This window comes from Solea solea, chromosome 4 (assembly GCF_958295425.1).
Source record: "Solea solea chromosome 4, fSolSol10.1, whole genome shotgun sequence".
Lineage (NCBI taxonomy): Eukaryota > Metazoa > Chordata > Actinopteri > Pleuronectiformes > Soleidae > Solea > Solea solea.
Genome location: NC_081137.1, coordinates 23,508,856 through 23,524,296, shown reverse-complemented (window position 1 = coordinate 23,524,296; position 15,441 = coordinate 23,508,856). Strand labels below are relative to the sequence as shown.

The following is a 15,441-nucleotide window of genomic DNA, read 5'->3' as shown; positions in this document are numbered from 1 at the left end:
ATGTTGCAGAGAAGACTGAAGATTGACTTTCTGTGACATTGTTATCTCTATTTGGCAGCGTGTACTGTGTATAATAGCAACTACCAATTCCCCCCCGAGTCCCTTCTCTAACAGCCCGAGGCGTGTAATTGCAATTCACACACTGCAGAAGAAATATGGGATGTCATCACACGCTGCAGCTCTGTGGAGAAAAGCCCAGAAAGTTTGTGGTCTGTGTGTGTGTTTGTATTTGTATCTTTGTGAGGACTTTTTGTCTGGTCTCTACAACTTTAAAGGGCTTTTTCAGGTTTCAGGACCTGGTTTTAGGGTCAGGGCTCTCCAGGCCTTCTGCAGTGGCTCCTCGTAGCTTTAAAATCAAAGTGAACGCCTCTCATTCAGAGATCAACGTGATAAATAAAAGTCTTTTAATATTTTGTGCATCGCATCCAAAGTCTCTACGTCAAGTGTGAAACTGAACCCAAACTCCAAACCAGTCAAAACCGGTCCTGTCCGTCTTTGGATCCACATATTTATACAGGTTTCCTCAAGCATGAAAGACATGAAATCCAAATATTGCTTTATTTATTTCAACATGGGCTCATTTTAATGTCATTAATTTCCACAAACAACACAAGGACGAGGTCTACATAAAAATTCTGTGTTTCATTTCAAAGTAGTTTTTTTCTCCACTTATGCAGATTAATGCAACAAACTACCATTATTTTGCATATAGTGTATCTGTATAAACAACTTACATGTGATATTATCTTAATTTTAAGAGTGAAATAGGTCAAAAATGGCTCTTTTCATCCTAAAGGTTGCAGAGCCCTGGGCTAGGGAATGCATTATGTCTCTGATGTGTCCTCACTAAGATGTATAAACAGGTTTTGTGTGTGTGTGTGTGTGTCTCTTTGCTTTCAGGCAGAGACATTTATGTTGGGGAGAATTATTATTTTTCCATCTCTCCTGCTCTACCTGTTCCACTCACTTCTTTCCTCACAGGCTGTCACTCCTCCATCTTCCCTCCATTCTCTTCTTCTTCTCTCTCTTCCCCATTCCTCTGTGTGTGTGTGTGTGTGTGTGTGTGTGTGTGTCTGCGTGTGTGTGTGGGTCAGACTGCTGGTGGTGGAGAATTAGAAGCTGAAAACGGATTAAGGGGCCAGGATCCAGGGAGTTCAGTAATGGGGAGGAACCAGCTCGACCGCCTGCAGCTTCTGCAGCACATCAGCTGAGGCCAATTATCTGAAGGGGCCACATCTGGCCTGGTCTGGTCTGGTTTTGGTCTGGCCTGGCCTGGTCTGGTCTGGCTTGGACTTGAAGGAACAGCTGTGTGGTCACTTAAAAGTGGCACTCGCCTTCCAGTGACAGAAATGAATGAATCAACGATCATTTTTGAAAATGCCAAACATTGATTGGTTCCTGTATTTTATGTATATAAACGACTGTTATTGATGCAAAATGACATTTTTGAATGATAACAATTTGAGTGATCGTCACAAGGATTACAATTTTAAATTTAAACAATTATGATAGAGTTAATCACAATAAGTATATGGAGTTTTTAAGGAGGATTTATATCAGTTTAGACTTCAGTGAAGAGACTAAATAAGTAAATACAGGACTTTGCTTTTTTGTCTTTCCTCACCATTAATATTTTTATAAACCCACATATTAATAATATATGTAGCTTTAACCAACTTTATTTACTTTATTTTGTCGGCATTTTTAATGGTTTTGGGGGTGGGTATAGTTTGTTTATTGTTTCCATTTTTACTCCAAAAAGGTCCTGTAAGAACTTCTTCAACCATCAACAAGGTTCCTTAGAACCTGAGAACATCCCACGATCAAAGCTGCTGCAGGTAAAGGTCTCATCACAGTCATGTGTCCTATAGAAAAAGGATTGGAGAAGTAACTGCATCAACCTGAAGTCATTTCAGACACATCACATACAGCAGCTGTGGGATTTGGTCAGAACATGATGATGATGATGAAATGAAGCCTCAGTGATACACAGAACATCGCATTTCAGCGATGTATGCGAGTGATTTAACGTGACCGACATGAAGAGCGTGCGGGCTTGGACGTCCTTCAGCGTAACAAGGAGAACCAACGTGAACTCAACAGTCTGAACTTAAGCAGTGTTGGATTTCATGAGTTTCAACAGAACTACGATCGAGGCAAATTTGTAAAACTGTAAAATTGTGACCGTGGGATTTATTTCAGTTCAACATTTTAGCCTAAATGTGGCCTTTTTCTCTCTCTCTGCCCTCATTGGTGATTGACTTCTAACAGCCGTCTCTTCCAGGTTGTGGTGGAGACACCTGTCCTCACCTGACCTCACCTGACCTCACCTGTGACTGTTCACACCACACGTCCATGACATCGCCTCCCACAGCGCCGTCACGTCGTCGTGTCACAACATTTTAAACACTGCACCGTAAATAGAAAAGTGACTGTGAGGTAATTATTCCACCCGTGTGAATCACACTGTTGCTAAACTGGTAGCATTTCCTTGCTACTAGCCGGAGTTTCACACTGACCACACCGAAATAAGAAAACTGGCAGCACGTGAATACAGTCACACTGAATTGGCTTTGATTTCCCTCGTCTCTCTTTAATGATCTCGTCACGATGGCGACTCAGTCAGTAAAACCCAGCAGTCCTGTTTGACTCATCCTCAAAACCAAACCGTAAATCACATAAATCCCCTCCTTCCTACCGACTCTGACCTCCTTCCTCATTTGGCTTCACTCAGCGAGGCCAAAAAGCAGAACATGTGGTCTGGTGCAGGACCGGACGACGCGGGAAGACTATCCCAGTCTGGATCAAGTGTTTGGAGCAATTACGCTCCATTCTAATTCCACGTGTGAAAACAAACACTACAGTGAAAACAAGAAAACCGCACAGTGACACACACAATCACGCGTAATCTGCCAGAAAAGTTCTCTACAAAGCCTTAAAACATTTCATTTATTCCACAGTCAGAGTCAGTGCTATCGTACACGGGGTTGTAAAAACAACGCTGGTTCTGGGTTTATTCTTAAAAGAAAATACACAGTAAACAAAGATCTATTTTTTACAGCTTTAATTGGAAAAAAAAATCACATTAAAGAGGAAAATAATCACATCGAGAGGGAGATTTTGTCAATAAACTTGGCCATCTTGACGTCACGCTTCGACAGCCCGCCGCAATCATGTGTTGTCAACGTTACCTGGACCTGTGAGGACATAAGAAGTCAGTAAATTAACATTAAAGTCTGTTATTTCAGTTACTTCAATATCAATTTTAATGTATAATGTACATTAGAGCTGAAACAATTACACGATTCATCGATTACTAAAGTAACCGTCAACTATTTTGATAATCGATGAATCTGTTTGAAGCTTTTTTCATGATTAAAACAAGATTTCTGATTGTTTCAGCTTCTTAAATGTGAATATTTTCTAGTTTATTTGCTCCAGATAACAAAGAAATCATTAAAAACTCATTATTTTGGTATCATGTCCAGGTTTGACAAACACTGATCAACGTTATAGTTGCAGCTCTACTGTACATGTACACGCTAACGCAAATATCTAAATCAGCCAAACACGTGGCAGCAATTCAATGCTTCAATGCACTCAGGCATGTAGACGTGGTCCAAACCAGGGGTCTGCAACCTGCATGTGGCTCGTCAGCTCCTCTGCTGTGGCTCCAAGTAGCTTTGGGGAAAAAGGAGTTTGTTTGTTTTTAATTTATTGTTTTCTTATTTTGTTGAGTCCTGTCCATCTTTGGATCAATTACAATTATTGCTTCATCTATTTGAAGGATGGTTCATTTTAATTGCATTAATTTGCCACAAACAAGGGACGGACTAGCTCTACATACCGTAATTCTGTGTTTTATTTGGGTATAAACAGCTTTTTGTAGTTCTTAAAATTTCATAAATGTGACACAGTATTGTTCTATATATAAATATGGTAACACTTTATATCTGGGAACACATATTCACCATTAACTACATGCTTACTAACATATATAAGTAGCATAGCCCTTTATTAGTAATTATTAAGCACATATTAAGGTTTTTTCCTAAATAAGGTGTTAATACGTGTTTAATAATGACTAATAAAGGGCTAGTATGCTACTTATATGCATGTTAATAAGTGTTACCATAAATATATATAGTATATCTGTACAAAACTCTTTATACGTGTTCTTATCTTCAATATTTGTCTCCAAGTTCATTTTATTTTTGAGTGGAGAGGGGGACACAGAGGTTGCAGCGCCCAAACTGAGCATCAAAAAGGTGATTTAAGTGACGTTGAACGTGGCTGGGCCTGTTCTACGGGGATTTATACACACAAGCGTCTTAAGTGGTTCACAGAGAATGGTCAGAAAATAATCTCTGGGCTAAAAGAAAATGCCTTGTTGATGCCAGAGGTCAGAGGGGAATGACCAGAGTGTTCCATTAGTAAGCAGAAGACCGACAACAGGTAACACTGACGTAGATGAGGTGAAGCAGCGGGAGACCACAGCGGCTGCCACTCCTGTGACTTAATAACATGTCCTGTACATAAATAAAGTGCATACTCTTTCTGTGTGTACCTCCAAATCATCCTTCACACTCTACAGGCTCAATCAAACCCACATGAGTTTGAGCTCTCACTCAAAACAGTGAATATTTTAATAGACTATTAGCTGTAGCTCGGTACGCACACACACACACACACACACACACACACAGCATCTATTTAGTCAAGGCTGAACCTCAGTCATTGTGGGATTTATGTGTAAGTGTCTGGTGGAAAAGTGCTGTGGGGCCCGCAGACCTGTGGCACTGTTCTACAGCCACTTTAATAAAGAGTGGATTAGGAGCCGCATTCCTGTCAGAGCGGCCTGCTCCACCACACAGTCACTCAGCGGCTGCTGCACTGCAATGCTGAGAGACTTCCAGGGGACTGGGTTTGTCATATCCACCATTACTTTATTTCTGAGGCAGAGAGAGTGAGTGAGTGAGTGTGAGAGTGTGAGAGTGTAGAGAGGAGGAGGAGGAGGAGGCAGCAATCATATCTGCAGGGCTTTTCACAAGAAAAACGATGGGATTACAGCGTGAAGCTACTGCATTTTTTGGGACAAATGAAGCGTGTTTCTGAGAGAAATAAAAACCTGACTGATCTCCGTCGGTCAGACCTTTGTTTTTACACAATCTATATGACGTGATTTCAACACAGTGACCTGTATCTATGAGTTATATCACCACCACAAAGACAAAGTTATTACCTTGTTATAAACATTGAACCATTCCGGGTGATGGTTCATCTTCTCTGCCAGCAGAGCCACACGAGACATGAAGCCAAAGGCCTGGGAAGAAACAACCAATCAGCTGTTAATAACAACAACAACAATAATACTAATAAAGTGAGGTGAAAACATTACCTGTGAAGCAAAGTATATATATATATATATATACACACACATATATATATACACATATATATATACACATATATATATATATATATACATACATACATATATATATGTATATATATATATATATATATATATATATATATATATATACACACGCATAATTTAATTTATATTTACATAGCCTACTTAAAGAAGTGGATTGCAACTGATTTCCTGTATTTTAATTTAGTAAAATTAACAATTTATGATGTGTTACTAACCTATGACTGTGTGTGATAAAAAATAGGAATATATATATATATATATATATATATATATATATATATGTACAGTCCTTAAAAATGTTGTTAAAATATACATATACAACAATTAACTTAATTTGAAAGTAGAGCTGAAACAATTACTTGATTATTGATCGACGACCAAATTAATTTAATTTTTAATAATGATTAAAAACAAGATTTCATGATTGTTTCAGCTTCTTAAATGTGAATATTTTCTCAAGTGAATCATTTTGGTTTGTGGACAAAAACAAGACGTTCAAGAACGCAAACGGTGACTTGATTAATCGAGAAAACAATCGACCGATCGATTTATGAAAATAATCATCAGTTGCAACTCTAAATGTCTGGAAACACTAAATGGACTTTTTCTTATAAAAACAAGGTGTGAGTGAATGAACAGAGCATTAAGAGAATTTAAACAAGCAGAGTGACAGAAATAGACAGACATGTACGAACACACACACACACACACACACACTCTAGACAACAAAAGGAGCAATGCTGCCACCTGAGGCACAGACGAGCAGATGTAGAAACCCCTCCTGACTGCACATGTGTGTGTACACACACACACTCAGTCAGAAACATACACACTTCATATTGTAAGTATGGCATGTGGCCGTCCACAATCACAGAGGGTGATTATGGTTATTCTAATTATCTACAAAGAGCAGAGTGAAATCCCTCGACATGCCCACGGTTAACGAGAGTAAAGAGGGAAAAAAAAAATCAGGTCGACCTATTTCAGAGCAATTTCCCACTGCAATCTCAATTAAGCCCCTAAATACTTCCTCCCTGTCTAATTAAATCAACTGAAAGTCCATTGTTTACACGCGGCCTCGGCCGCAGCCGCCACCTGACACGACAAAAACAGAATTACTCCTGCAGAGGAAATTGCATTTAGCCCTTTTTTTTTTTTCCAGCCCATTGTAACCAATTTCGGAGACGTCCTGTTTCAGTGCGTGTAACACGATCGGCAGCTCGATCAAATTGGTTATCAAGGAAAAAAAAAAAAAACGTCTCCTGATCAATTTAAGTAATTGGCATATTCCTGCAACTTGACCCCGCTGGCACCAATTTGGAGACTAAGGCGGTCTGCTTTTTCTCACTCCTCATTGGCTCTAATGGGCACGGTTAAGAAGGCTGTCATGTCAGGTGTTGTCCAAACATGTCCGCTCTCTCCGTCTCTGTCTCTCTAATCTGCTGATGAGGAACTTTGAGTGACAGGTAAAAGGATTCGGTGTGAACACTTAATGGCTCATGTCACGTTGGTCCCACTTTCAAACACCAGCTTCCTGCAAAAACTCTCTGTGTGTACATGATCTGCATTATCCTGCCTCAGAAATCCAGTATTAGTTTGTCTCTATGTTCATTTTGTTATTAAAATAATAATAATAACGATAATAATAATAATTGACTGATTAAAGTGTGAAAACAATCAGACAATGTGAAATTATCATTGAGATTGGATTAAATCAGTCCAACTTTCATTTATTTTACTTTTATTGTATTTTAAAATAAAACCCAGTGCCTCCCACCTCAACAGCCCCTTTTCCACCTATGGTCCCAGCTCGCCTCGGCACGGCACGGCACGGCACAGGTTGGTTTTCCAGTACAAAATAGCGGTGCTGTCGCTAAATACACCAGACTCCTCTGTTAAATATTGCGATTTTTGAGATTTTAGACATTTCCCCGGTAATTGTTGGAGATTAACCAACGTTTTTAGGATTGTTACGTTCATTTTTAACGGATCTACAGTTTGGCATTGATTCTTGTGTCGGACGTCTCTTCCTGTGACGTCACACTCTGACCAATCAGTGGCCGGCAGTCTGGCAACGCTGGCAGTACCTGCTCTGGAACCTCGCCAGAGCAGGTACTAAAAATTACTCCAGGTACTATCGCTGGTGGAAACGCAAAATAACCGTGCCGTGCCGTGCCAGTGGAAACACGCCATAGAGACTGACTTACTAGTGAACTGCAGAACCTGATATCTGCCTCTTAACTTGGACAAGACAAGTGAAACGGAGATGAAGAGAAAGGGAGAAGAAAAGATCAGATGTTTCATTCATGCACATACTGTTACCATCACACGCCAAATAAATGACAATAATGTTCAACACAGAAAGTGAAGATGAGCCTGAGTGCAGGCACAGGATCTGTTACCAGCTCCCGTCCTTGATCAAGCATGTGAAAATAAAGCACGTCCTTCCCTGTTTAATACAGAAAGGATCCCTTTTTTTATTTATTTTTTTTTAAACACCACATTATCTGCCAACTGGGTCACACCACTCTGAAGCAACTGTCAAAATAACAGTTGTAGATTCCCTGGTATTTCACGGCTGCTCTGTAACTGCAAACATCTGCAGTCACATCTGTGAGATGCATTTCCACACGTTTCCAAACTTGGCAGACGAGCGGCTCTTTCAGTCGTCTGCGCCGACATAATTGGTCTCTTCACTTCAATTTTAATTCAAGAAGTAGATTTTTTTCTCTTCCCCAAAGCCAGCACACGCATAACCAAGCTCCTCACTGATGAAGAACAAATGCGGCATTAGTGTCCAGATAAGTGTATTTCACGTTTCTTCATGTTAAATCACTTGGGCTGACAAGTGACACCGACCCAAACCAGAGCATTTTTTCAACGTTCACTTCAAAGTGCCGCACTATACGTGACCTGAGAGTCAGGGGGGGCAAAAAAAACCCATTACATTTAAAAAAGGAACCACAGGACAAAATGTCCTCCTGTGTGACACAGAAGACGAGCAGTTTGGCGTCTACTCTATGCAACATGAGAAACTACTCCTCGTGTCTCAATAAGAATACAGGAAAACTATGAAAAAGGAAAAGTGATATCCTGAAAAAAGGGCCCACTCACAGGTGGAAGTCCCTCAGGGGCAGAAAGCAGAGCAGCAGCAGACAATACTGGTGCAGTGGTGGTGCTACACGTCTGTCTGTCACCTGTGGGTCATCTCAAACAAGAAAACAAACCCAGCGCTCAACTCCCGGCTGAGGTTGGATGTCAACAGAGGTCAAGGACTCTCAAAGGTCCCGGAACGCTTTGTTTACCGTGTTTGTGTTGCACGGGCCACACTTCTCCAGTCAACACGTCAGCCCAGTCACTCTCCACTCTCCCCCCATCCTTTCCTTCCCCCGGCCTGCCTCTCCTTTCCCCAACTGGCTCAACAAGCTGTAGCTGTCAGAGGCAAATAATTTGACGTGACATTATGCAGGCCCCCCGTCTCAAATCATCAGAAACACCCAGTCAGACCCCCCCCCCCACACACTGTGCCCCCACTTTGGAGGAGTCATTTTCGCTGCTATTACGGCGTGATTGTCATACAACACTGGATGAGACAATTTGACGTCGGAGCGGAGTGGTGTTCGCTCTCTCGTTGCGGCCGTGGGGCTGGAAGGAAAGGAGTGGGTTTCAAACACATGTGTCTGTTATTTACAGATCGGGTTTTCCACTGCCGCGCGGTCCGGGGGCTTAGACGCGCCTGCTCTGCCTTGCCAGGACTAAGTGCATGCAGATTGTGCCTACGATACTACACGAGCCCTGAGACAGACAGACAGACACACACGGCTGCATGTATGTGTGCACAATTCCCTCTCGTCCATCAGACACCGCCGTGACGACCCGATGATTACCCTGCGAGCCCATCATCGCCCGTGTCAGCGTCAGCCTGCTGGAAAACCTTCACTCCTCTGCAGTGAAAGGCAAGAACACTGTGAATTGCACGGTGGTACTCCATGATGATGATGATGATGATGATGACCACACCTCTTATGTCTCATTTCGCTTCTCCTCACAAAGCTTCCAGCTGGCCCGGGACAAAAAAAGAAAAAGAAAAAGAAAGAGAAAGAAACTTTGCTTCCCACAAAGTTGACATGTAACTTCAAGTGAAATATGGAATAATTACACGGCCGCGTTTGCCAACTTCTGAGGCTCTTTCATGTCGTAGTCGTAAGCTCTGGCATGTGAAACATCGACGGGATTAATCTCCTCAAATGAACAATCATTAAGTGGAGGAGCTTCAATCTGATACTCTGACAAAAGTCATCGATGTGCTGCAAACACTCGCCAACATCACATGGAACAAATCTGTGTCGTGTGATGTTCAAGCACGGTGGTGTTAACGCCCCCCCCCACCCCCCCACCTTAAAAAGACAGTGGGCTCGTCAAAAGACAGCAGAGCCATCTTAGTTTACCCAAGAACCGATAGCCAGATTATCTAACCACATCCTCTCGGGCGCCACACCTTTGCAGCTTCCCCGCAGCCATTTCCACGAGATCCTCTGAATGCAGGACGCCTCCCAGTTCCCAGGAAAAGTTCACCCTTTGTAGACAGGAGGTGATAACGCGCCACGCACTCTGAGAAAAGCAAACAGTGAGAGTTTCTACAGATTATTCAATAAAAAAAAAAAAATCTGAATTGTATTTTTGTCAGGGGTGGAAGTCACAGATTTTTTGAGGGTTAGCTGCTCTTTACAAAACAAGTTGACCACGCCCAGTCCATGTTGGTGAGGGCAGGGAAACTCTGAGCAACATCCCATAATTTAATTATACAGCTGGTTATTTACAACGCTTACCTTATAGCATTTTTTTTTATTGTTGCTATTATTAACTTTATTTAAGCATACGCAGGCGGCACTCTGAGGCAACGTGGGTTCACTTAGACCTTGACCTTGAAGTTTTCAGTATGTAATGACGAAGAAAATCGTCCTTATTATCGTGTTAAACGAGTTTGGTGAGAGTTTGGTTGTAAAACTACAGGTTCAACACAAGCAGAGCAAGCAGAGCAAGGCCCATGATGACAAACAGCTCCTGACTGAAGATAACAAAAGGTCTAAGAACACAGCAGAGAGAGCGAAAACACGGCCTTCCTCTTCAGACACACAACTGGAGCTTGCGTCCAGAAGCTCTGTGGGCGTGGACGCTGTTTTCCGCTGCTTTTAATGTGGTTATTGTCTGTGGTGGACCGCAGCTTTGGTGTGCCGTTTGTCTCATATGTTTGTGTCATACTTCTTTTTGGTTTTTTTGTCCAGTGTGATTGCAAGTTCACTTCACGTCTGTGTTCCAACAAACTGTTTGACACAGAACGGAGATCAGAACAATCTCTAAAGAGCAGCTGTGAGCATCAGAACTTATGGAGGTTCATTAAAACATATAATTTACATCTTTTTATCTACAAAAGATTCAAAAACCATCAAAGTGCATCATTTATCATTGAATTTATAATACTAATATTTGTGTAGATAAGGTGTATACAACACATTATGGTCATTTAATGTGCAGTTTGAAGTCAGGAGTCATATTCCAAATAGAAATGAAATGATTAATCTGTTGCTAAGACGGACATCCCACTAATTAGTTTAAGGAGATAGTGAAAAGTGTGCCATTTTTTTGCAGTGAAATTGTTTATATCTATCCACTGTGAATAAAATGTCTTAAACACACTGTAATTCTGTCTTAAACAAAAATAATGTGCATGTATTTGGGGCGAGCTTGCACTGATGTTAAAATAAACTAGACTCAGAGGTGAATACACCTTGAGAGTCTTTAAAAGTTGCTATTTTTGAATGATTTTCTCATGGAGAAACTCCTCATCCACATTTTTCCCTCCTCCCCCCTGAATATAAAATAGACAAGAGAACTCTGACATTTACCAGGCACCATGTTTGTGCCCCTGAGTCAGGGAGTGGTGTGTTCGCTCTGCGAGAGCGACTCCAAAACAACAAACAGCCATTTCTTTCCGTCCATACGCAGCTTTTCAGCGTTGTGGGGAAAGCAGGAATGCCGTCGTTGTCAACATCAGCTAACATCACACAACAGCTGAGCATGCACAGCTCACCTCTCCTCCGCAGACGGCATCTGCCCCATGTTCACTTGGATGTTTCCACTTGGTCCGCAGAAATGTAAAGCAGACCATCGTCTGCGTAAACACTCGTGACGTAAAACCCGATGCGTAAACAATATCAGTGTCTGCAACTGATATTGCAGGCAATTCCAACCTAAATTTACAGCATTAAGCACACACACACACACACATATATGTATTTCCATGAATAATTGAAGGGATTATCACCGACCAATGAGACGCCTGAAAGTGGATTTCACCTCTCAAACCCGATTAAATGTCCCTCATTTGACAGGGAAAATAACTTCTCAGACTTCTGCCACTAACACACACAGAAGAGCCGCAGATAAATTACCGCGCCGGCTACAACGTCATCATAACACTTTCCACTCATAATCAAAGGGGAGACTTTCCGTTTTACTCTCTTTAACTTCATTTGCAGCGATGAGTGGTGCAGATTTGGAGCCTGATGTGTTCAGCTCCACTTCAGCAGCCTGTCACTGAGGATTTACAGAGTCATCACAGGAGGGCACCGCTCTGTCGCCCCCTACAGAGCACACGAGACGGTGTCTCAGCTCACACAACCAGAGGGGGGGATTGCTACTCTCATTATAAACTCTCAGGGATCTGATTTCCTCAAGCCCATCATTTGCAGATGAGTGGCATGGAATGGAAATCAGCCAGCATGTCGCTCCTCACCTACACTCCCCTCTGGTAAAAAAGCCCTTTAAGAGCAGCCACGGAGAAAACCCCGATAGAAAGTTTGCAAAAACGACATCAGAGAATTAGGGAGGGTTGGCCAGAGAGAGCATAAAAGAGAGTGAAAAAGAAGGACGGGGAGACAGACTGAGAGAGATGCCAACATGTAAAATTGGAACAGCATGAGCTCAGTTCCCAACAACATGGGGGCAAAGCATGGGAATGAGACACAGACAAAGATAGAGAGACAGAGGAGGGTGGCAACGAGAAAAAGAGAGAGCGAGGCACATCTACCAGAGGGAATGATGGGGTGGTTAGTGGTTTGCGAACCAGATGAAAAGTTTTAACCAATTTGATTGTTTGTTAAAGAAATCATTCTGATCGAAACCCCAATTGCTGCCAACTGGCCGCCTGCCGTGTGTCAGCGTAATGCAGCCTGACGTGTCGGGGTAAGAGGAGAGTCTTTGGAGCTGTGACGAGCAGATGGGGGGGAGGAGGTGGTCAGCGCTCACTCCCGAACTTCAAACGTGGGGAAAGTGTAAAAACAGACTATTTTAGGGGCTAAAACAACTAATGACAGGATTAGAGGAAGTCCGCTAAGTGGCCTTGAGTTGTTGCAGTTTACTTTTTGTTGCCCCGGTACAGTAGTGAGACACCGGTGCACTGCCAAAACACGTTTATTTAAGCTTCTCTTTTACCCCCCAGAAATATCAGGAGTGGTGTCAGTTCCCATGAAGGATGCGGTGTCTGTGATGTACTGTTGTGTACTGTTGAGATATTATCTGATCGCTCAGGCATGTTTTACAATTGTTTTTAATTCAAAATAATGCACTTAAATAAACTGCAAAGGCTGCATATGAAGCATCATATGTGACCCTTTCAATGATTTAAGAGATGACCAAAAACACTGCACCCCCCTGCCACACCTGCAACCAATCCAACATGAATTTGTGTGTTTCCGATGTTTAGCAAGCCGGTCAAGTGTCTGGCGGTCTGCGTTCACGTCCCCATCAAACAAACCCCCGACCAAACACAACAGCTCCCCGAGGACAGAACTTCCACCGCTGCAACAACTCTTTTAAAAATAATGACAGACTCTTTCGACTGTCTGGAATAACAAACACAAAAGCAGAAGTCAACTGCGTGTGTGTGTGTGTGTGTGTCTGCGCTCTCTTTCAGAATAAGTCCCAACATACACACACAGTCAACAGTCCAAGAAAGATAATTGACATAAATACACACACACACACACACACACACACACACACACACACACACACACACACACACACCTGATTGAAGTTTTTAAAGTGAAGCTCTTTGAAGATGGCATCACGGTCGTCCACCTCCATCCAACCAGTGGCCCTGAGTTCCATCACCTGCTCGTCCCGGTCTGCAGGCGAGAGCCAGTGGGAGTCTGATGACTGGAGACAATTACACACACAAACACATACGACATGACATTGTTTTGTTTACTTCGTTTTTCCTCATTTAGATAGATAGATACTTTATTCATCTCACAGAGAAATTCACATTTACATTAAATTTACATTAAACTATGTAGTAACTGTTATTCTATGTGGGTATTTTTATTATGGACCTTAGTCTGCAATAAAGTCAAATCAAATCCAATCTATGTTTTTTATTTTTATTTAAGCGTTGCAAATACAGTTGTAGAAAGTTTTCCTGAGTGTTATTAACATTGCGTCCACAAGGTGGCAGCCTGGTACCTATAGTGAGTGACACTGGCTTAATTATCAACCAGAAAGCAACAACCACACATGTGATGTGCTAATATTTACCTTTACAGATACTGAGTGTTAAGCCTTCGTGTGTACTTGGTCTGCACACATGTAACTACCACGCTAAAGTTGGCAGAATGAAGCATTAATAGAATACACTTCAGGTTATTTTAGAAATAATAAATATATCCATCAAACTGCCGACCTGAAGAACAATTTCGATGCAACCGATATTTGTGACTAAATTCTGCAAAATACGCGTGACAGTTCACAGACACACTGGGAGACGTTTAATTTGGAGTTGTTTGAATGACGTTTGGCGAGGCTCTGTTGCGTTGCTGAACTTTAACGCCCTCCTTACAAAGGTTTTTACGGTAAAAGCGTCAGCGTCAAGCTAATATGTAACGACATCGAAATCCGGTTTTCAAAACAAATAAGCACATTGTTGAATGGGAAAAATAATGAAAAGGGCTTCAGGACATCTATGACAAGGTCTCTAAAACGTAGCAGTGTTTTCAATTAAAAGGTGTGCTTTAAAAAAAAAGTGCACTCAGAGACACGGGGCATTTCTGTCTTATTTTGAAAACCGGATGTTAATGTACTTACGAATCAAACCGTTTGGTTTTTTTTTACCGTAAACGCCGTTGTACGGAGGGCGTTATAATTCAGCGTCAGATAGTTTGTTATAAACAGTTGTTATTTCATCGCCTACTCGTACTCGGCTTGTCTCATTACATTAACCAGTTAACCAGTATTTAACAACCACCAACCATCGTAATGCTAGCAGACCATACAGTCACTGTTAGCTCTTACCATTTTCGACGAGTAGCTCCTGGAGTGCGGCGACAGTAGCAGACTGCTCAGCCGGGACAGACTCCTGCAGCCCCGGGGCCATGTCACCACACTAAACACACTAAACATTAACCCAGACATAAGCAGCAGTTTAGCTGCTGCTGCTGGACTCCTTCTCTCCACTGTCACCTCTCCTCTCTGCTGCCTTACACTTCACCATAGCTGTTCATAGCAATGCCTGATTAAAAATCACACATTTTATACAGGAGCAGAGTAAAGCAAATTATAATTTCCACTCTGCAAAAATGACAAGTCTTTTAAAGTAGCTTATTAATGCTTAATCAGGACTACTCAATTACAAACTCAGTTGAGCCACATTTTCAAACCAAGTAATTAAGCCCGGCCAGTAAGCAGCAGGTGAGGAAAAATTTTAAAAAGTACATCAAAAAGTGCATTAAAAATATAATAAAATAACTATTTTGGTCGTACCTGTCCTTCGTACACCTCAAAGTGTGTAAAAAAGAGTGCACAGTATTAGCTGTAACTATTTCAAATAAATAAAATAAACGCGTTGTCATCTCGGGTGCATCGCCAAGTGCATGAAATGGCTGAATTTGCATCAAAATAGAAGAAAAATCCCCACTGAAATCTAATATTGCCTCCTTAAACCA

At 41.8% G+C, this 15,441-nt stretch overlaps 1 protein-coding gene across 2 annotated transcripts; it reads right to left on the bottom strand.

The window, feature by feature from the left end:
* Positions 1-3,049: 3,049 nt before the first annotated feature.
* Positions 3,050-15,397, bottom strand: LOC131458979 (pterin-4-alpha-carbinolamine dehydratase 2-like). Of its 2 annotated transcripts, none has more exons than XM_058628380.1 (4): positions 14,792-15,397; positions 13,529-13,660; positions 5,243-5,323; positions 3,050-3,197 (listed from the first exon to the last, which is right to left on the bottom strand). In XM_058628380.1, the coding sequence occupies exons 1-4, from the start codon at positions 14,909-14,911 to the stop codon at positions 3,102-3,104; spliced, it is 429 nt and encodes a 142-aa protein (XP_058484363.1). In that variant the 5' UTR covers positions 14,912-15,397; the 3' UTR covers positions 3,050-3,101. The 2 variants fall into 2 exon arrangements, with proteins under 2 accessions (XP_058484363.1, XP_058484364.1); XM_058628381.1 differs by lacking the exon at positions 14,792-15,397 and adding an exon at positions 9,939-10,051 and having other exon boundaries at positions 13,529-13,612.
* Positions 15,398-15,441: the final 44 nt, after the last annotated feature.

What these genes read in the sequence shown, in the direction of transcription:
- LOC131458979 (XM_058628380.1), bottom strand. Translation starts at nt 14,911, where the DNA reads ATGTCTGGGTTAATGTTTAGTGTGTTTAGTGTGGTGACATGGCCCCGG. An exon ending in ACTTTAAAAACTTCAATCAG is followed by an intron (nt 5,324 to 13,528) that starts GTGTGTGTGTGT and finishes GTTTCTTCCCAG; the next exon opens with GCCTTTGGCTTCATGTCTCG. An exon ending in GGTTCAATGTTTATAACAAG is followed by an intron (nt 3,198 to 5,242) that starts GTAATAACTTTG and finishes ATGTCCTCACAG; the next exon opens with GTCCAGGTAACGTTGACAAC.